The following is a 23,608-nucleotide window of genomic DNA, read 5'->3' on the forward strand; positions in this document are numbered from 1 at the left end:
GCCTCCAAGAGCCAGGTACGCACGCACGCACACATGTACAGTACACACACACACACACACACACACACACACACACACACACACACACACACACACACACACACACACACACACACACACACACACACACACACACACACACAAATTGATTGTGCACTCAAGATCTCAAGGTACGCATGTGCTGTATACTGTATGCCTCAACCAATTAGTCTGTTAGCTAGGTACAGTAATGGTTTGCTTTGCAAAGGAAAATGATCCAGCTTATCTGCAGAATGTACTCTGTCAAGGTTGATATACAAAGCAAATCATTTGATGAGTGGCTGTTTTTTAAGGACAACAATGAACCACTAGTTTTGAGATATGTGATGTAACTTTCACTGTTGAGTCTGTTTTGGTCACTGCGTTAAGTGGAACCATCATGACAAGTAGCTTCTGCCGAGTGCTGTTGTTCATCGATGAGTTATTGCTGACCTGAGATCAGATTCTAAAAAATGTCTATCCTGTCTCAATCCTGACAGTTTTCTGAAAAAGCTATGTTTCTGTGTCAGTAGTTCTTCGATTTTTCAAAAATAGCAGACCTACAAGCTCGTAGCGCGTCTGTGGCGCGCTATGAGCTTGTAGATCTGCTATTTTTCGATAGCTAAAGCATAACGTAATGCTAACACCAAAAGGGGTTCCCACCCAAAATAGGTTAAAATTAATGCGGGGAGACAGGTTTAGAACTCAATTAGTACTTCAAAATAACAAGAGGCCACTTAACTTCAGCTCATGCAATTCCTCCTATAGAAAACCTGGCCTAAAACAGGCCACCAACTCTGTAAACAGCATTTGAGTTTTATTGTCACTGTAATTATCATGTTTTTCTTCTATGTAGCCTACAGTAGGCACTGTGGTCTCTACGGTATGATCAGACAACTTAACCACTTTCAAACTGGCATAACGTCCGATATCTCAAACCCTCACCCTAACCCTAACCTCCCACGGGGACAGCACCCTTCACCAACCTTAATCCGATCGTTTTAACGCACCCCGGCCCTCACCAACCTTAATCCAGTCGTTTTAACGCACCCTTCACCAACCTTAATCCAGTCGGACCAATGCTATGTCTAACCAATGGTATGTCTAAGCAAAGGATGCCTCCCACGTTGGGTGTTTTGTCATTGTCATTCTAGGCACAAAATAGGTAAAAGATGTGATGCGTTGTGAGCTTGTATATTTGTTTTGACAATGCTGTACAATGAAGTTCAAAATAGGGCCTACTATACAGTATAGTATAGTATGTGGTTAAGTGACAACCATATTTAGAGGACGCACTTTATCCAGAGCGACAGTAAGCATAAGCAAGGTAAACATATACAGTACATGAAATGCATAGAAACAGCGTAGTGCCTCAGTAATCTAGGCTCTGTTTTCTGAGAGCAAAGGAATGACTCTGAGACTTCACTGAGGACATTATTACTTGACTGACGAACGCTGACGGAAAAACCATGGTTTCCCTTAGTCGCAATTTGCAACTCTAGATTGTTTTTATAATGTGCTGAATCTAAAGTTGCAACAAACCAAAAAAGATGAATAGGAAGTGGATGGAGGTTGTTGCAACTCTAGATTCAGCCCATTGTAAAATAATCTAGAGTTGCAAATTGCGGCTAGGTTTCCCTGTATAATGAGACATACTTTGAAGGTAACCCTATAATTGTAATTTCGAAGCTCAAGAGAGAGACCCTCATGGGCACTTTGTGTTATGGTAAAAAAAGAAAAAAAAGAAAGAAAAGAAAAAGATGAACTGAAATGTGAAAGGCATAGTACCACAGAAGAAAGAATAGAGTCTGCACATTGGTGATGCTGAAAAAGCTCCTCAAATGCTTTATTGCGTAGTCAACATTTCGATCTTATTCGATCAGGAAATATACCGTAGGCCTACCGTACATGTACCAGAACAGATGAATACATACATAGTACCGCAGAGCCCCCCATATAGTTTTGCCATGTCTGCTTCTCCCTTCAAACAATGTTTATGTCTGGGTCAAACAGGGCCAGTCAAAATATCCCACATACAATATCTACTGTAACTGGGACCATATGCAACTAAGGATAACCCCAACTTTACAATGAATCGGAGGTTATTTAAATTTGAGCAAGATTTTGATATTTCCAACGCTCAAGTCAACAGCAGCTGTACATACATTTCTTCCAAAGTTAGATGAATATCATCTGACTGAACACATGTTGAGCAGCATACTGAAAATTAAAACAAGATAATAAAATTAATTATAATACAAGGCCAGGTGTAAACCTTTTTCTTCTTCAGATACATATTCATGTGTGAAATGTTGTTCAAATTAATGTGTACAGAAGGATGGTTCAATCCCCCTGAGTTGGTCCATGTTTAATTTTGTCTCTTAAAACCGGAAGGCAAAGAGCAAGATCGAGTGCAGGAAAGAAAGCAACCCAACGATTAATGTTATTAATTTCGTCACACCAACCTTCTGTTTCTGTTTCTTCACATTTCCAGAGAGGTGTTCCAAAATGTTTGGCCTTACCAAGCGCATCATTTGAAGAGTGTGCTTCCTGAATTAAGCTGGGCGATTCTGTGGAGATTACTATCAACACTAGAATAACTTTATTAGCCTTTCTGCCGCATTTCCTGTTTGATTTACTGCGGCTCTTGGGTAGGAACTGAGGACTCCCCTGCATATAGGCCGTTGTTGTGCAGCAGCAACCTGGGTGTAACGCCCCAATTAATCTGGAGGCAAACGTAGCAGAAACATTAGCAAAGCTTCGGCCTATAAATCAACTCCACTAGGGCTTTAAATACAGTACAGGTTGGTGTGTAAATGTACACACTAGAGTACTTGTGTTACTTTCTGTGTTTGGATCTTTTAGCCCACTTGATACAGGGCTGCCAAAGTTTTAGATTTGATGAACAAAAATGTGTCACTGTGATATGCCAGCCCAGCCGATGGTCGGAGCCTCCAAGGAGTAGACAGGTCCACAAACACGTTTCAGGCATTTATTGACCTCCAAAAGTGTCTTTAGACAGTGCAAATACAAAAATAAATAACTACTGGCCAAAATAACGTTCCAGGCCCAGGCCGTAGCGTAACGGTCTGGGCACCGGACTGGTAATCCAGTCGCAGTGTGCCGCGGGTTCGACTCCCGGACCCGACAAGGCCTTTACTGCATGTCATCCCCCCATCTCTCTCCCGTTTCCTGTCAGCCTACTGTCTGTCCCTTCAAAAATCAATAAAAGGCGTAAGCCGCAAAAAAAATAAAATAAATAAATAAATAACGTTCCACAAACAGGAAACAACATTAACACTTAAGAAAATAACAAACAGTAACTTTTACAGGCTTAAATGCCTCCTGCGATGAGGCCCTGGCTCACAGTTTTAACCTGTTGCTCTTTCACGACTAGCCTCAAGTGAGACTGAACTGCCTCCACCTGCAACAATCCTGCTCTTAAACAGGTGGGGCAAACCATCCTCTATCCTCCATCAACTACATTTCACACATTTCATTTACTAAGACAACATAATGCAACGTAAAAGGAACAAACACCCCTCCTCCTCCACAGTACTTGGCACCCTCCAATCTAGAGATCAATGCCAGCCCTGCAGAGGGGAGACAGGTGACAAATAATGCAACCTCAGTGTCAATACAAATATAAACATATTTAAACCTCTTGCAATCATTGTGTGGAATAATAACAATGTAATTTGTACAATATATATATATAGTGCACGGGCTGCCCTGTGACAGTCACCGACTCACTGCACTACATGCCAAAAATACATTTATTGTCTCCACCAGGCCGAAGGCATGGTGAGAGAGTATGTTTTGCACTCCTTCCGTCCGTCCGTCTGTGAACAGCTAATCTCCGGCACTGTTAACCCGGTCGATGCCAAATTTTGCACACACACTCCCTGGATGCCAACGATGAACCTCTGCCCCAAAACTTCCAGAACGGCCTGTTATAGCTCCACCAGGAGGCAGACTTTTGAAAAACAATTCTTTTGATATTACTCCTCCAGAGTCTGTCCAAAAATTCCGCAAATCATTACACAGTATCTCTATAGTCATGTGTTCAAGATAGATCTGTGTGATATTTCATATTCCATCCTAATTGGCTAACAAAGGCTTTCAAAGTTTGCAGGATTGGCCCTTTTGTAACAAAACTCATCAAATCATGAATGCAGTGTGCAATTAAACTGTACTCTGTCGAGTGCCTACGTGCTTGTTGCACACAAGTAGGACTAGTGCGCAAGCAGAGTGCGCAAGTACTGTCGACCACTACAAACTGTCAAATCTCAGCTTCTCTTTGAAAGAACATTTGAAATAATGAATTATTTTGAGATCGGTATAACTGGTATAACTAGCTCTCAATGATGACGTAATAAAGATGTGGATTAAAGGACCCAATGCCAGGGTGTAATTGGTTTTCGATGGTGACGTAATGACGATATGTTTTAGTGTCGGGAGGATTAATGGTAATGCTCCTATTATGTATACATGTATGTAATCTGACACCACTGCCATATCACGCACAAGTAGTCATTACGTCATTCGCTGGCACGGCGCATACACATCAAACGGCGACATATCATATGCATCGAAGCATTGGATGAAAACTATTACTTGCGCGTAATTCCATTCCATTAGGCCTATTGTTTCTTTGTGTTGTAAATGTAATTGTAACCTTAAAGTACTAATCAGTAGCTGCAAATGAGCATTATTTGGCCACCACCAACATTCACACTCCCACAGCTGAACTAACATTAAGTTCTATACAGTAGGTCGCATTTACTATGAGTTGCATTTCTCGTCAATCCGTTATAACTTGACGGACATATATGGCCGCGCATCATGACATCATGTCTAGTCACCCACGCCTCCATATATGGTCACGCATCATGACATCACATCTCCATATATGGACATGCATCGTGACATCACGTCTCCATATATGGTCACCCATACGTCAGTCTGACATCACTAAACCCTCTACACCCATGGCCATGGTCATGAACCCTGGCCATATAGAATGTCAATATATGGCCATATTGTGACAGGCTCATGATAACCACTTGCAAAAGAACCAAGTTGGTACAACACATGGATCTCCATATGTGGAGCTGACTATCATCACCTGGATCTATATGAAGATCACAACACTGACCTCATCAAACCTTGGATAGGCATACATGGTTTGACATACTAGATCTGCATATATGGAGCCGGCCAGCAACTCTACATCTGACCTCACTGACACCAGATTAATAGTTTAACTCCTGCTCCTCAACTGTGCCGTATTAAGAAGTTCTGTTGTTTCATCACAACCTAAGGCTTTAGGGCAAGCTTAGGCGTCTTAATGGTTATTATTGTCCCTTTGTTTTTTATCTTGTTCCATTATGAGTTTAGCAACATTGGCTGAACTTTAGCCTGAACTAACGTGTTAGGTTTCTGGTCTAGAGGGGCGGGTCGCGGCTGAGATTTGCGCACGCCCTGATTGGATCTCATCGATCTGTCCGTCACCCCCGGCCCCTCCTCTCCCCCCTAGTGCAGCGTTACGTCACATCATTTGGAGCGACGCCCACCCGGAAGGGTTGACTCCCACTTTTAGACCAGAGCGGCCAATGCGTTCCTCCAGGCTTTCAATTTTTGCACCAACAAAAATGAAAGCCTGGTACCGAGGCTAGCTGAACTTGATCTTGGCTGATAGGACATTTACCTTGTTTCACTTGTAGAATACCACCCACCAGTCTAGTCTGCATTAACAGTAGTATAATAGTGTTCATTTGGTAACGTGTTTGCAAAGGTGACCACCATGAACTATATTTCTCAGTAGTCTATACCTCAAAATGTCTCCAGTGTAAGTGCAGCATGCCAGAGTGAGAATGACTATATCAATGTTTTCAGAGAATCCTCTACATAGTGTGATAGCAATAGAGGCAGCATTAAAAGTGTGGGTTAATGGAAAATGATTATTCAGAGCCACCATTGCTACGGCAATTATGATTCCTATTTTTGACACTTGCAGAATTAAGTCTTTGGAATGCAGGAATGTGTTTTTGGAATGTGCTTGATTCAATGGGCGATCCAGTTAAGAGCATAATACGTATTTTGAATAAAACTTGTGTGTGTATGCTTGCCTTTCTTCTGCTGTGAGCCACCGATTAAACCAGGAACATTCATTACAGTACAATTACTAGTGCCTAATAGTTTTCTATATAACAGTGGTTCTCAACATTCTCATCTTTTGACCTCTCCAAAATAAATCAAATTAACAGACACCTACTCACCTATTCCCTGTTACAGCTGTGACTGTAGAGTGGTGAATTTTTCAGGTTATATTTATATATTTAACTTATTTCAGTGTAAGAGTGTACAAGTATTCATTACTTCACAATAATAAAAAAACAAAACACTTTAGTTTAAACAAATCGAAACAATCAATTTGCAAATAACAAATTACAGTTTTTTATTCCATCAATTATCTTGACCTGTTGAAGAGTCTCAACACTGAAGATGAGAACCACTGGTATAGAATGTAGGTATCTGTACAAACTATATGACGGCAATTATAATGAAAAAGTATTTCACTAGTTACTGTACCTTTGCTCGTTGCTGCTTTCACCTTTGTCAGTATAAAAGTCACCCACAGCCAAAGTCAAAATCTGGAGATAATGAGGCTTAATGCGGTGCCTTTCTCATAATGTGCTGTGTAGTCTACCAGGAACATATTGTAACATTTGGTGACCACAGAATCTCCATAATACATTTATAAATAATGACATGCCTGTGCTATACGGTTGTGTTATTTTCTTTCCCTTGGAACACACACAATGTTACACTCTGGCTTTTTATTCATGAAACAAAAGAGCAAAAACATTGAGGGGGGATGCAGATGTGTCTGGCACATATCAGAGGGTGTTAACAGCCGAGGGGTAATATTCTGGTGGTGCAGACACCCAGCTTCACCTGGGGTTTAGGGAGAGGTCAGGACACCTGTGCTGTTTTACACGTTAGCTCCCAGTAGAGGGCTTTGCCGTTACAGGTGTTCACACCTAACATTTATTTATTTCATATTTCACAGGTGTTCTCAAATACTCAGCAAGAGAAGGGAAGATGCATTAAGAAAAAGAGTCGGTCTGATACGATAGTAGGCACAACATAATGTTGATGGAAGGTTTCAATTTGTACGTTGAGCTCTTGCACAGAATTCATATATTTACAATAAACAATCAATGATTCATAAGATGTGATATTTACAATTATTACAAATACATGTCTTCAGTGATTGCAGCCGGACAATTCAGTAGTTGACACTGAAATAGGTTTTCTTAACGGTGATTTCCAAAAAAAACTAAAACAATTTGCTTTGTTTCTTCATTTTCAGAAGTGAAAGCCTTCTGATATCAAGAGAATCTGGTCAAGTTAATGCCAAGAATCTGTTGTACAATACAAACAGTTTAATTGTGTAATTAACAATCAATAACCACTCCTAGTTAGAACATTTCTGCATAAAGAAACCGAGAAACACTTATAAAACAGTCAGTCGTAACAAAATAACTGGTGTTCTCATTGAAATAAACTCATAAAAAAGAAACTTTTTTTTTATACAGAATATTTATACAGGAATAGCTTTTGAATTGGATTGTTAACCAAAGGAAGACACATCGCAGACATCGATTTTCACACAGATTGCATATGTTTTTCTTTCTAAGGTGTTCTATAGGTTAGTAATTTTACCTAAGCTTATTTGCATGATAGTAAAAATTGCATACAACATTAATTGTGAAGCGTGTAGCATGAGTTGCTTAACATACAGCACTTTTCATAGGCAACCTTTAAAGCACATTTCTCCATTTAAAACGTTAAGACACTTTTTGTTTTTACTGCCCATCAAAATTACATTTATAAATAGAAAAAAATGATTGATGAAGAAAAAAAAAGCGCTATGTAACATAAACTTTTCAGGAAAAGTAATTACATCAGAAACACTGCATGAACTGCAAATAAATAATGTAGGACAACATAAACAGTGTGTGATTCACATTTCTAACTGTGGTAATTCGTAACGTTACAGTGACAAAGGTTTCGCAACATAATCTAACTTCGGCAGTGCCATATAGTACAAGGCATTTGTTGGCATAGTTTCTTTAAGACTGTATCTTTTTTTTTTCTTCTTTTTTTTTTTTTTTAAGTTACAATATATGTCTATATATATATATTTATATTTCTTCCCTAACAAATAATATGCTGAGATTGAGTTATTCTCTGTGGTGCACCTGGGCTTGGGTGTTTGCGTTCCAAAGGTTGGAGTGATCCATAATCACTTTTTGCGATTTTAAAAGAATGACTAAACTGCCAGCAGGCTGTAGACTTAGTACCTCGTCATTAAGGCCTTGTCAACCACTTGGTCCTTGATTTCATATGCTTTTTAAAAATCCAGTTAATGTACAACATACTGTACGTAAACACCTATTAAAGTCCTATCAAACCCCATGGGGAATTCCTTTTTTTATTTGTATTTCTTTTTAGATATAATCAGTAGCTCAAAAAAGAGAAAATAAATCAGTGTAAAATGACAGACATTGAGTGCAGTCAGCAAATATCCACGGCAACGTAGTTACATTTTTCTGTGTGTGTGCAGATTATTTAAATGATGCATCAGTCTTTACAGTGTTTAATAATACAAGTTTTACAAAAAGAAAATAACACTCGTATTACTCAGTCAGAAATGGGCTTTCCAGTGTGAGAACACTTGCTTCGCATAGCCTGTCAGTCTGCAATTGATTGATATAAACACTATTCATACAGTCCAGACGCTGCATTGATTAAAAACACTACTCTTTAATTAGCAGTGTTGTGGTACTGCAATGGCCAGAACATTACCTTCCAGCATAGCCACCAGTCTGTCTGTGTATGAGAACACTCAGTACATTGTTCGGACCACATTGACAAAGGAGTACTACTCCTTGGTCTCATGCTCTGACTCCGACTGTGCCTCAGCACGCGCCAGGTGCTCCTCGATCTTGATAGAGAAGATGGTGCTGTTGGTCTGCATGCTCTCGTCCAGCTCATTCAGCAGCTCTCCGCCCTCCCTGAAGTCCGACATGTCCTCCTCAAAGGCAGGGCTGCTGCTGGCGCTGCTGGTGCTGGTGTTCATGGTCGCCGTGACGCTGTTACTGGGCTCCTTGGGCGCCTTGGTCGGGTGGTTGACGTAGAAGCGCTGGTTCTGGAAGAACTTGATGATGGTCAATTTGGGCAAGTCCAGCTGAGCCGACAAGGTGTGGATGGCCTCCTCGTCTGGGTACAGGCCCACGTCCTGGATGAAGCTCTGCAGGATGCCCAGAGCCTCCAGGGAGATCTTACCCCCACCGGTGCGGGACTTGATGCCCCCTCCGCGGCTGCCTTCGTCTTCGGTCTCGGCCGGAGACGCGGTGGAGGGCTGGCGAGGGGGTAGTCGAGGGCCGGCATTGGGCTGATGTTGTTGCTGCTGCAAGGGCTGCTGGGATAGTAGGGGCTGTGAGGGGTGCTGGGAGGGGTGCTGGAGGGATATAGGGTTCTGGTGTTGATGCTGTGACTGCGGCGGCAACGCCTGGGGTGGGAAAAAGAGAAAACAAGAGACGGGGATGTTATCAGTGAACACTTATCGGCGCCTTAATAAGGCCTTTCATTAAAATCAATTGAGTTGTGAGAGAAAATGGGCCCACTGTGTATAGAACAGGAGCTTCGTTGAAGGAATTTTCCATGTAATATCTTGTTGAATGTAATCAGTTCTGCAGATATGATTTTTCTTTTTTCTGTGCTTCTTGTTTTGGCGCGAGATTGTGTTTCTCATTGTGGGGAGTGGAGGTGGGAGGAGGGGTTGGGGTTGGGGTTGGGACTGAGGGGGAAAAGGACCTACAAAACACATATAGAAACACAGATATCCACATGCAATAAACCTTTTACACACGTTCACTCTTACACACTGAGAATTCACAGGGAAACTAGCCTCTGCTGCTTATCAGGCTCCATTCAAACACTATAGCCAGACAGTGATAAACAGACTGTGTGCACAATTCATGTGGCGATGGCCCGGCTGATTTGCTTCAGAATGAGAATGCTATCGATAGCTGTCACTCTGCCGTCAGTATCCCGTTAATGTAAACACATGACACATTGCTCCTAAAATGTCTCATTGTTTGGCTGGAGTGGGAGTGAGTGGGCAACCCGTGGTCCCTATTGACCATGCAAAATGTGTGCCCTTTTATTTTCACTTCTGAGTCAGACACTCCAGAATTGGTGTTTCATAATGAAGTTTGCAAAGCAGCACTTTATCGACCGCCCATCGTCCAGCTGCACAGCTGCACTCAAATATGTCATTTTATGGTACCAATATAGTTCAGGTTAAAGCTGTGTGAGCCGATTTGTTCAATTCTATGTCCCACTGTATCACAGGTCTCTTGTGTAGAGGAGTGACATGGATAATTGTGGCTAACAAAATGCAGTTTCAAAAGGCAATGGAAAAATCTGGCACTTTACAGAAACTATATCATGCTACAGAACTCAAATAGTTAAACAGCAATAATATAGTATGTAAAGTAAATAAGTGAAAGTGAATCAATGCTGAACCTTTTTCATAATGTATTCACAAAGTTATTCACAAAATCAGCGTGCTCTAATTTTGGTGCAAAACTGGATTTTCTAAAAAGTCATACCTTATTTATTCAGAATAAATAGCAGTCTTTCTGAAACACTGGCCATATGTTTCCAAGTAACCAAATAAGTGATCAGCCACTCAGCTGTGCCTCCGGCTCTTTAATAAAAGTATTATTGTACTTCATTAAGACGTTTCGACATTGAACTGAATCTCACGGTTCTTTTCCATTCATCTGCCAGATGTCCTCCATAAAGCAACGCTGTTAAATAAGTTAAGGCTAATGATATCTTTGAAAACTAATTTCATTGAGAAAGTAGGAAGTTTTAACTGTTGCTGTATTCATAATTAACAAAGCTCATGAAAACCTTTAGTGTTGCTTATTGCCAGATAAATGAATTAAAACGTGTTAAAAAATAAGTTGCTGCTTTTGATGTAAAATAATAGAAATCATAGGGAAATATGTGCAGCAGTGTGAGTGCTGTGTGTGTGTGTGTGTGTGTGTGTGTGTGTGTGTGTGTGTGTGTGTGTGTGTGTGCATGCACATGCGTGCGTGCGTGTACACGTGTGTGATCGTGTGACTCTCACCTGTTGCAGGTCTGTGGACATGAACATCAATGTCGTCGTCTGTGGGCACATACACCACAATTGATATTGGGTGCGTGTGTGTGTGTGTTTGTGTTTGTGCAGGACTATCAATCGTTGTTTAAAGTATCTACAGTCACATGAACACATACCTCTGTACGTGTGTGTGTGTGTGTGTGTGTGTGTGTGTGTGTGTGTATACACAAGTATGCCTGATTGATATTTATCTACAATAAAGCATCATTCGCAGTATGTAATAATTCATTTTATCCACATAATTGCTAAGAGTGTGTGTGTGTGTGTGTGTGTGTGTGTGTGTGTGTGTGTGTGTGTGTGTGTGTGTGTGTGTGTGTGTGTGTGTGTGCCCGGGCCGTGCTCACCTGCAGGGGGTCGGTGGACACGTGCATCATGTGTGGCGGCCGCTCGGCGTGGTGCTGCTGCTGCCCCGCGCTGCTCTCCTGCTCGTAGATGGCGTCGCGCTCGGCCTGCGCCAGGCTCAGGAAACGGCGGATCATGGACAGGTTCTCCCACAGTGTGCGGTTCTCTGGGGACGGGTCCTCCTTCCAACGCAACAGCTCACACAGCCAGCCCTGTGGGGAGAGAGACAGAGGGACAGAGAGAGAGAGAGAGAGAGAGAGAGAGAGAGAGGACAGGTTATGCTATAGTATTGGATTGTTATTATCTTGGAAATAGTAGTTTTAGTGTATATATATATATATATATATATACACACAGTACTTGAATTAACTTGATACTATCCAGCCCAATTTAGTTGTTACACCAATGCCCCTTGAACTATAAACTACCAACTCTGCCCCTGTTGGGGGCTTAAGACAAGCATTTGTATCTTCCCATATGAATAGTCACAAGCAGAGGCATAACACGGTGGACCCTCCCCTTTCCGCTACCTGCTGAACAGGTTACCAGACCAACCTCGGCCAAATTCTGTGCGACGGAGCATCCCAGTCTCCAGTGTTCTACACAGTGGTGGGCGGAAAGGGCTGGGCAATTATCAAAACCGATATTACGAACCAAGAACCGATATATAACTGAATAATTGAGGAACACGTTCTTATATAGCTGTACATACATACATACATACATACATACTGTACATACATTTTTATTACATTTTAGGTATGCGGTCTAGCTTAAACTTGGACTCAGGGGGGTGGACGCCTCTGCCTTGCATAGTCCCCAGTGAATAGGCAGTTTTCCCTTCACTGGTAACCCTATTTTGGACTTATTTTTAAATATATGAAGGTATTGCGGGCAGGGATTTTTACAAAAAAGCCCCCCTTTTAAAATACATACACACATACATACCTACATACATACATTTCAGAAGTTTTAGCAGTTTTTAAGGACCCACTTTTAGGCCAGTGCACCAGAGCAAGCTCTTGCCTTTTTTTAAACCCTACCCATTTTAACCAAATACATACATACATACATACATACATATGGCTGCTTTTTCATTGGCAAGGCACATTTTAATTTAAGTTACGGAATAAATTAGCAGGGTTGTTCATCAACTTTATAGTGCTTCACTTTTAAATGGGAATCAACTTTAAATTATGCTACATTTAGTGTTAAAATTGATCAAACATAAAGGTCAAATGTTCCATAACAGCTGGACCAGGTGTTATTTTGTGTTTTGCACCACAGGATAGGAGGACTTTGTGATTTAGGCCAAGAAATGCTTTAGAGAAAAAAAGAGGTTCTGTAATCATTTAATTTAATGTGACATGAGACCAATGACTGTAAAGCAAAAAACAAGACACAGGAGAACAGCACCACTCGCAAACAGCAGGAGATGCATTTGTTTGAAACACTCCAGCAGAGGGCCATGAAACATAGAGTTTTAGGCTTCCAGAATACTTTTAGTGGTTATGTGTCTGACAAACACAGGTCCATGTGTGTATCTGTGTGAGGTAAAAATAGAGAGTGGGAGAGAAGAGAGCGTATGTGCAACTGAACACTCTCTCTCTTTCTCTCTCTCGCACGCACGCACGCACGCACGCACGCACGCACACACGCACGCACACACACACACACACACACACACACACACACACACACACACACACACACACACACACACACACACACAGAGATGACAGATTTACTATGAACTCTATATTGGAAATGCGATGTGATGTACAGAGTGGCCTAAACAGGGCCCCCCAGCAGGACAGCAAGAGTGACGTTGAAGGTAACTGTGTGGGAGGTAAAGAGAGAGCATGAACACACGCACGCACAGAATCAGTGAGGGAAAGAGGGAGAGAGAGAGAGAAAGAGAGAGAGGGAGAGGGGGGGAGGGAGGGTGAAAGAGAGTGTGTGCGCTTGCGCGCGTGCGAGAGAGCACACACGAGAGAGAGAGAGAGAGAGAGAGAGAGAGAGAGAGCAGGAGGAGGGATGGGAAAACAAGATTGAGGCAACAAGAGAGTGATAAGGGAACAGGAGATGGGGGCAGTGAGGTAGGTGTGTGTGTGTGTGTGTGTGTGTGTGTGTGTGTGTGTGTGTGTGTGTGTGTGTGTGTGTGTGTGTGTGTGTGTGTGTGTGTGTGTGTGTGTGTGTGTGTGCGTGCGTGCATGCTCGTGCAGTGCTCTCTTGGCGTGTGTATCTCAGCTGGTACTCCTTGTCCTGGCAGCGTGACAGAGAGCACTGCTGTAATCTCCTGGCCAGTGAGCGGCAGCACCTTTCATTTCCACAGGATTACACCATGCTGCTGGTCAGCGCGCGCGCGCACACACACACACACACACACACACACACACACACACACACACACACACACACACACACACACACACACACACACACGCAGTGGGAAGAGCCACACCGCCACACACTGCATGCGAGAGATAACTCAGCATTTCTGTTGTCCCCTGTTCCAACGCCTCCCATAAGCCACATCAAACCCAGGAGGGGTTGTGGAGAAAGCAGAGAGGGAGAGAGACAGAGAGAGACAGAGACACACAGAGAGAGAGAGAGAGAGAGAGAGAGAGAGAGAGAGAGAGAGAGAGAGAGAGAAAGAGAAATGGAGTGAAACTGGAAGACTAGAGACATAGGATGAGAACTAAGCAGATAAAGAGAGCTAGTGACAGAAAGGAGAGAGAGGGAGGGGGGGCATAAACCCTGTGTGCCCACCTTGTTCCTTTGCCACGTTTATTGTTGCGTTTTTAATTTGCATGCAGAGGGATTTGGACGGTGTTTCAGTACGGCTGTCAGTGGCTTCGGCTGATTCGGTACTGAGGGAGAACACCCTCCCTGTTTTACACACTAGGAACACACACACACTCACATGCAACAAACGCACGCTGCAAATGCACGTGAACACACCGACACGCGCGCACGCACGCACGCGCGCACGCACGCAGACCATCACGTCAAAGCCAGAGGAACAGTACCCCAGCCCAACGAAGGAGTAATCCAACTCAAACACTCCCCAAACCGGCAGGATTAAACCTAAAGTACGAGAGCCAATCACACAAAAGCACCACGTGAACCCCATTCCAAACGCCAGGAAGTCCACTCCACAAAATGTGGATGAGTTTATTAGTTGACGAGGGTGAACGCTCCTTGGCGTTCCTTTCTCCTTTGCTGTGTGTGATAGATAATGTCTTTCATTAAACAAAAAAAGAAAAGACAAAAATAAATACATTTTGTGAAAAAAATATATATGTGTGAAGTGGGAGCTAATCCTGGTGCTGGCCAACATTGTCGACAGTAGACTAGTCAGCGTTTTGCATGAAGGTTTAAAGAGCTTTGTTTGTATTTGTCTAATTGCATTGCTTCCACAGGCCAGGCAAAGGCAGTGAGGCCAGGCAGAACAAGAGAGAGAGAGAGAGAGAGAGAGAGAGAGAGAGAGAGAGAGAGAGATAACTAGAAGTTGGCAATTTAGATTTTATACGAGCAAGCCTCAAAGAGGAATGTCTGATGATAAAGATGGGTGTGCCACAGACACCTACTGTTTTTACCTTTGCAAATCTGTTTTGACTTCCCATGTTTTGTCAACAGTCACTGTTAAATGGATTTACAGACTTTCTATCACTGCTGCATTAATCAACACTGTACAATGATACCAACACAAGCTGATAAGAGGTGCTTCACACTACGCTGTGGTCGGCTATAGGAGGAATAATATTTCACAATCAGGATCCTTTTGATTTCAAAAGGACCACTCTGCCTCCTGGGCCACTGTCTCTGCCTCCTGAGTCACTGTCTCTGCCTCCTGGGCCACTGTCTCTGCCTCCTGAGCCACTGTCTCTGCCTCCTGAGCCACTGTCTCTGCCTCCTGAGCCACTGTCTCTGCCTCCTGAGCCACTGTCTCTGCCTCCTGGGCCACTGTCTCTGCCTCCTGAGCCACTGTCTCTGCCTCCTGGGCCACTGTCTCTGCCTCCTGAGCCACTGTCTCTGCCTCCTGAGCCACTGTCTCTGCCTCCTGAGCCACTGTCTCTGCCTCCTGGGCCACTGTCTCTGCCTCCTGAGCCACTGTCTCTGCCTCCTGAGCCACTGTCTCTGCCTCCTGATCCACTGTCTCTGCCTCCTGAGCCACTGTCTCTGCCTCCTGAGCCACTGTCTCTGCCTCCTGAGCCACTGTCTCTGCCTCCTGATCCACTGTCTCTGCCTCCTGAGCCACTGACCTGAGCCACTGTCTCTGCTTCCTGAGCCACTGTCTCTGCCTCCTGGGCCACTGTCTCTGCCTCCTGAGCCACTGTCTCTGCCTCCTGGGCCACTGTCTCTGCCTCCTGAGCCACTGTCTCTGCCTCCAGAGCCACTGTCTCTGCCTCCTGAGCCACTGTCTCTGCCTCCTGAGCCACTGTCTCTGCCTCCTGAGCCACTGTCTCTGCCTCCTGAGCCACTGTCTCTGCCTCCTGAGCCACTGTCGCCAGAGTGCAGCTAAGATGCACACAAATCTAGTAAATTACCATAAGCACTTTGCCATAACACATTGTCACTAATATCACTACTACTATCACTACAACTAATGGTTTTTACTTAACCCATTTTGACCTGAGATCAGATTCTAAAAATGTCTTCTACATCCTGACAGTTTTCTGAAAAAGCTATGTTTCTATGTCAGTCGTTCTTTGATTTTTCAAAAATAGCAGACCTACAAGCTCATAGCGTGACACTCGGTGGCGCGCTATGAGCTTGTAGATCTGCTATTGTTCAATAGCTAAAGCATAACATAATGCTGCTAACACCAAAAGGGGTTCCCGCTCAGAGTACATTTTAGGTACTTTTGTAGTGAAGTACCTTTTACTCCGTTATCGCAGAGACAAATATTGTCCATTACAATTATTCGACTTTAGTAACTTTACTTACTAGCTACTTTTATTATAAAAATATAATGATGATGTAGGCCTATAATTATAGGTTAAGCTACCCAACACACAAAAGTTATTCAGATTAGCCCTACCTTTTCCAGCTGCAACGTTAAAGTGATGAACACACTAATGGGCCAATCGGCATAATCTTTTACTTTACTTTATTTGGTATTGAAAGTATATTTTGGTATTGTTGTAAGTATATTCTGGTACTGCATATAAGTATATTTTACCTAGACATTTGCATGAAAGTAATCTGGCATCCTGCGTTTCAACCAAAATACACAGTAGCGCAGTAGCTATAGCTAAACCAATGTTTATCAGGGACAGATGCTGTTGACTGTTGTATGTAACTAGGTCATAATAACTACACATTCAAATCCTCAGTTTTAATTTATCCATGTGTAACTAAATGGACCCTTCCGGATCCAGTTGGTTAAATTTGTACTCTCTCAGAGTTAAATGAACGCTGAGAATTTCACTGTGTACTAGACATAGGATTATCGTCACACAAATTGCACAGTAATCCACTGCCTCCAGGTTATTAATTATTGCAGTGGAGAGTGACTAGCCTCTTCTTGTTTTAGTACAGCACCAATTTGACCATGGCCAGAGGGACCAAGGGTCAAGAGGTACAGAAGTAAAGGCTAATAAAGAACTGTGGAGCAGCGTCCTGAAGCCGAGCAGAGACACACATTGTATGACCCTAGTATAAATAGCAACCAGACGTTCTGATAAAAATATTTTGGTGCCAACACAATGGCTGAATTCATGCGCGAGATTCACCCAGCTATGCAGCGCAGCACACCGTGTCTGTGTATGTGTGTCTGTCTGTCTGTGTGTGGCTCTGTGCATACGTGCGTGCGTGTGTGCGGCAGTCACAAGCTGCCAATGAGAGCATAGGCCTGCTCTGTCACAGAACAGCATGGTATTCACCCCCATCCCCCCTCCAACACACAACCCCTCACCCCAGCAACACCATTTTACCCCCCCCCCCTCCACCCACCCACCCGATATGGATGCACAGTACTGCATTAATAAATGACTGGCTTTGCAGCAAGGCCAGGAGAGAGAGAGACAGTGTGTGTGGGGGAGTGAAAGAGGAAGACAGACAGACAGAGGGCTGTCACATGGCATAGCCAACACCTTCCCTGTAATCTCATTTGCTCGTTATCAGGCCTATCAGCCTGACCTCAACCACAGCAGTGGGGGAAAAAATAGAATAAAGAATAAGCCAACAGATGTCCATCAATTCACCATTCCGGGGGTTTGTTGTTTTCCCTCTATCCTCAGATTATGACACGATCAAATATAGATTTTCTATCCCTCAAAAACAAACTTGGGATCATCTTGGGTGCATCAAGTGTATCGGTTGGATTTCATAGTTTTGAGCCTAGTCGTGGGGTTGGGGGGGGGGGGGGGGACATGAAGGGGGTGAGTAAACAAAAAAAAGGGTTTGAAGAAAATTGTGGCCATTGTTGTGGCTAGCTTGTGGAGTTTGGGACTGCTTCAGAGGCAGGCAGACAAACCTCTCCAGTGTCTAAATGGGAAAGCTAAAAGTAGGGAGGAAGACAAAGCATTATTGTCTCTCTCCCTCCTTGAACCTGGCAGTGGCCCAACACTCTGGCAGACAATGCTATGCAGATAAATGCAGCCGATAACACGGTGCGCTCAAACCTGTTTCGCCTCCCCGAGTGAGCCAACCAGTGAATGCACGCGTGCGTTCGCCCCGCAAAGTTACGTGTGCTGCGTTGTAAATACATTATGCCATTGGGGGAGACGCCCATCTGTTTACCCAGGAGCGGGAAGGACTTATAACGTTCTTGCTGCCTGGTTACATATGCGGTTCTTGTGCAACAATAAGCAAAGATTGGCTGCACAATAAAAGTGACGTATTTTCCTTTTCTTTTTTTTTGATCGGATATCACTAGCTGCATATTCAAATGATGGCAGAAAGTGAGACAGAATAAGGCAAATCAGGTCAGTGGCCTTAACTGAACTGTACAACAGCAGTTGATAGCACAAGAGGTCCTACAACACTCTGGTCATCCTGAAAACAAATACGTACTTGTACGATGCACCCACCATGTCACAGATGAGCCTCTTCTACATCGGCCCCGATTTCCCATCACGCGATCGGATCAGGACAAGCCTACTCTATAACATTATATATTTGCTGTAAATAGCCAATCTATACCAGTGTTAATTTCGTCAACTAAAACTACCTGCCTTTTTTCAAAAACTAAAACGAAAAATAAATAAAAATAAAACTAAGCTATTATGACTAAGACTAAGACTAAATATATTGACAATTTAGTCAACAGATAAATACTAGACTAAAATGTTAAGCTAAAGTAGCAGATCCACAAGCTCAAATGTGTTTTGTGCTGAGTTTCGAGCTTGTAGATCTGCTACTTTTGATGCTACAGTATGTTTGACACTGTACGAAAAAAACAACAACATAAATTTAGAATATGGATATAAGAACTAAGAGGTTTCTGCCCGACAGCAATGAGATTCATTCCAATTCTGGGATTCGGAACCGTGACCACAAGCACACTTTTACTTTTGTTTGTTTCCACCTCCCCCATAACTGTACAGCCATCTGGTAGAGCTCTCAGCATGGGGTATGATCCAGGGATTTGTATAGACTTATTAGTTAATAACCAGGGGAGTACATTTTTCTGAGTATTGGAGGGTAAACTGACCAGTTTATGCACCATTTACTATGTAAATCTATCCTTTAAGTAAGTAGAATTGGACAGATTGTATGATGATTTTATGATTTTATGATTTTATGATTACACTCTATAACATACGACGAATTAGACCGTTCCTCACCCAGGAATCAGCCCAGCTCCTAATCCAGACAACAGTCTTGTCAAAACTCGACTATTGTAACTCCCTCCTTACTGGCCCACCAGCATGTGCACTTAAGCCTCTCCAGCTGATCCAAAATGCCGCAGCTCGCTTGGTCTTCAACCAGCCAAAATTCTCACATGTCTCCCCCCTGCTCCACTCCCTCCACTGGCTCCCGGTCGCTGCCCGCACAGAATACAAAACTCTGATGCTGGCATTCAAAGCAACCAAAGGTATGGCTCCCCCATATCTTGCAAGTATGATTGAACCCTACAAACCCTCCCGCGCACTCAGATCAGCCAACGCAGGGAAGCTGGAAGTACCCTCGCTAAAAACGCCGGGACAACGCTCCACACGTCCCAAACTCTTCTCCCTTCTGGCTCCAAAACTGCGGAATGCACTTCCCATTGCAGTCAGAACTGCAGCATCACTCCCAATCTTCCGCCGTAGTCTGAAAACTCACCTTTTCAGACTCCATCATGGCCCATAGCACTTACCCTATGCCCCCTTAGATAGCATTTCTGTAGACTTAGATAGCATTTGATACAGACTTATAGCATGTTATGTAGACAGCACTATAATTGCATTGTATATAGTCATAGCACGCCATAGTACATATTTATAGCATAGTAGTATATATATATAGTTTATATGTATAGTCTCATAATATAGATATTCCACTGTTACTTTCTTAGCTTACGCATGTTTTATGATAAATGCTTTTTTGTGATGTATTCCCATGCTTTTTGTTCTTGCTTAATGTAAGTCGCTCTGGATTAAGAGCGTCTGCTAAATGCCTAAATTGTAATTGTAAATTGTATGATAAGATGTTCCTCTACGCCACTGTCTCCATTTTCTTGTTTCAAAAGATATATTTTTTAAGTAAAAGAAAAAACGAATTTTATAACTTTATAACTAAGACATTTTATGAATAACTAGAAAAAGTGCCCTTCTGGGCACAGGTCTCCACCAGGAGGATAGGACTGTGTGAGATGTTTGACAAAATGTTTAGGAGTAATTTAAACATGTTTTCAATTTTCTTCATTTTGTTGAGGAAATGCAGAGCCAGAAATGCAGAGCATCTCTGAGGATAGAATTCTGGATGAGCAGGACATGTGCAGCATTTTGAACGAAACGGGCCACTCCTGAAAACTTTGGAAGGCAATGTTAGCTAATCAGTGCAGAATCTGAGAAATCCAACAGACTCGTCTTGATCACATGACTACAGAGATCATGTGTATACCGATTTGCGTGAGATTTGGATGAAATCTGTGCGACTAAAATAAGCAATGCGTTTAGCAGAAATCGGCCTCATGTTGGCGCTATAACCGGCAGATGTGGAGGGATGCAGGGACAATGTTTTTCCATGGCTTCTAGGGAGTGCGCATACATAAGTTGTATACAGATTGATGCAGTTATAGCTAAAAACAGGAATTGGCCTGTTATAGCACCACCATGAGGCTGATTTAGAAAAGAAATTGTGGCATGTCGTCCTCGGCCTAGTGGAAATGTGCGTGTATAATTTCACGGAAATTGCACACTGTGTTTGTGATTTGTGGCATTTTGTTCGAAAAGGACCGATCATGTGAGCTTTGGAAGCCAATATTAGCCAATCAGGATGGAAGATGGGAAATGGTGCAGATCCGTGTTGATCACATGACTATGGAGATAGTATGTACCGAATTGTGTGATGTATGGATAAAATGTGTACGAGTAATCTACAGAAATTTGTTTTGCCCATATCGGCCTCATGGTGGCGCTATAACAGGCCGTTGAAGAATATCGGGCCAACGGTGGTGGAGATTAGCTGGTAACGGACGGATGGAAGGACGGACGGACGGACACACACACACACACACGGACGGAGTGCAAAACATACTATCTCCCCATGCCTTCGGCCTGGTGGAGACAAAAATAAAAATAATTCAGAAGTAGTGAAAATAGCAGATCTACAAGCTCGTAACACGGGGCGAAACGACACATTTTGAGCTTGTTGATCTGCTACTTTCACTAGTGATCCCAGGCAAACATCTAATTTCTCTTTTGGGTCACGGGCTAAAAGGTTTGGGAAGCACTGCTCTATACGCCACCAAATGTTTTCAGTACTTCATATTTAAGCACTTCATATTTAAGCACTTTCAACATATCATGAATGTCTTGGACTTGAACAAGCTCGTTTGTCATCATCCTTGATGGGGAGGTCAGAGGCAGAGAGTGTATACCAATTTTCCAATACAGTATGAATCAATCATGCCAAGACATATATCTATATTCTCGCTGTGTATGTAGGAGTCTTGTCCTAACACTGAACATTTTCTGAAGAGAGGTCGCGACCTCTCAGTCACAATAAGCAAGCGGACAACAACAATAACAGAGTGACGGCTAACACAACACACATTGTGATGGAAAGGCATGACGGTGCAGGAAATGGCCCTCTGTGTCAGCACTTGCTACCAGAAACAATACTAACCAGTTCTATGTGGCACTACACGTCATGGCTGCTGAGCTCATAAAATGTGCAAGGAATTTTCTAGCAATCAAATACAGGCAGACGGAGCGTGGAGAAGAATGGCCAGATGTAAATGGCCAGTCCGTCTAAAATAGAGCACATTACACATCTGTGTGGTTCCCTAACGTTTATTTATCCAGGGAAGGTTGACTGAGCATGCACACATCCTGCTTCACACAGTTATACTTATTTATCCCCCCGGCTTCATACATTTATACGTATTAATGTTCTACACTCTACACATACAGTTATACGCTTATTTATTAACTACATTCTTGCTTCATACAGCACATCTATACTTCCTATATGAATCCGCGGAGAGGTGCCCTGTGGGCCAGCGGTAGGCAATCAATGCTGAAATGCGCTTAATGTGACGCTGCAACTATGATTGCGCCCCTCCGTAGATTCGTCTATATATTATTATCATACAGTTATACTTATTCCTCCTGATTCAAACACTAAGTGAGAAAGTGGCTTATTGTTGAGCAACGAGGATGTCTATCTATGTGGCTTTGAATCTAAACATCAACAACACTATTACAAACACATCAGGCACCTACAAGGAGTCTGATTCCATCAATTATAAGTGCTTGATTGAGATTTAATTCAAAGCTGGGGTTTAATTGCTAATATCAGAGCATAATTAAGCTGATAAATCATGACTGATCTTATTGAATTAGCGATTGAAATAGCGCAGAAAGTGCAAATTGTCTATGTCGGCTAAATAAGTATTCTTAATTAGTGTATAAGTTTGCTTCAGATACCAATAAAACAAGCATAGAAATGTCAAGATTAGCAAGTAGGCAAATATTTCAATTTAACTACACCCACTAGCTCCAGTGTTTGTGAGGGAGTGAAAGCGAAATTGTGTGTGTGTGTGTGTGTGTGTGTGTGTGTGTGTGTGTGTGTGTGTGTGTGTGTGTGTGTGTGTGTGTGTGTGTGTGTGTGTGTGTGTGTGTGCGTGCGCACGAGTACATGGGTGTGGACTGATAAGTACTAGACACTATTTGGAATTTTGGGAATGTTCACTTGCAACAATTTGCCATCTTTGTTTTGCAATTCAAACTGAATGCGTTTTGTTCCGCTACAGACCTGGATACTCTTAATGAACTGAAATCTTAAATCACCATTTCTTTCTTCAGAAAGGTCCAATTTATATTGTCTTTATATATATTGTGTAAAAGAACATTGACTTAAGAAGAAAATAAGGTAAAATGAGTCCATCTTTCATGAAGAGTGAGTGAAAAAGAGAGGAGTACAAGACAGAGAGAGAGAGACAGAGAAAGGTGGGGCGCACAGAGAGAACAAATAATGCTACGTAAAGTGACTGCACACAAGCACCAGCATGAGCACTTGGATAGGCCCTAATGTCTCCCCATGCAATTCCCCTTCACACACACACACACGCACACGCACGCACGCACGCACGCACGCACGCACGCACGCACGCACGCACGCACGCACATACACACACACATACACACACACACATGCAGACACTCACTGTATCTGCTGGAGCTAGTGGCTGTAGTTAAATTGAAATATTTCCCGGCGTGTGTCAGAAGCATGCAGAATGGTAATTATGACAGATCTGATTAGGCGGGCCGAGTCGGGCGGCTCCGGGCTGCAGGTGCGACCTTGTGCATTCCTGCGTGTGTAAATAAAATTAATTACAAG

General features: G+C 42.9%; 1 protein-coding gene across 8 annotated transcripts in view; it reads right to left on the minus strand.

Annotated features, from left to right (window-relative positions):
- Positions 1-6,604: 6,604 nt before the first annotated feature.
- satb1b (SATB homeobox 1b) overlaps positions 6,605-23,608 on the minus strand; it is a 66,793-nt gene continuing 49,789 nt past the window's right edge. For 4 of the 8 annotated variants that reach the window (XM_083761709.1, XM_083761703.1, XM_083761705.1 and 1 more), the window contains exons 12-14: positions 11,611-11,820; positions 11,234-11,272; positions 6,606-9,601 (exon numbers count right to left, since the gene is read on the minus strand). In XM_083761709.1, the coding sequence (XP_083617835.1) occupies positions 8,972-9,601; positions 11,234-11,272; positions 11,611-11,820 (879 nt within the window). In that variant the 3' untranslated portion in view covers positions 6,606-8,971. Of the gene's footprint in view, positions 9,602-11,233; positions 11,273-11,610; positions 11,821-23,608 lie in introns of all 8 variants that reach the window. The other 4 variants (XM_083761706.1, XM_083761708.1, XM_083761710.1 and 1 more) reach the window with 3 other exon arrangements.

The sequence above is a fragment of the Protomyctophum parallelum genome (assembly GCF_964188405.1).
Source record: "Protomyctophum parallelum genome assembly, chromosome: 3".
NCBI classification, from domain to species: domain Eukaryota; kingdom Metazoa; phylum Chordata; class Actinopteri; order Myctophiformes; family Myctophidae; genus Protomyctophum; species Protomyctophum parallelum.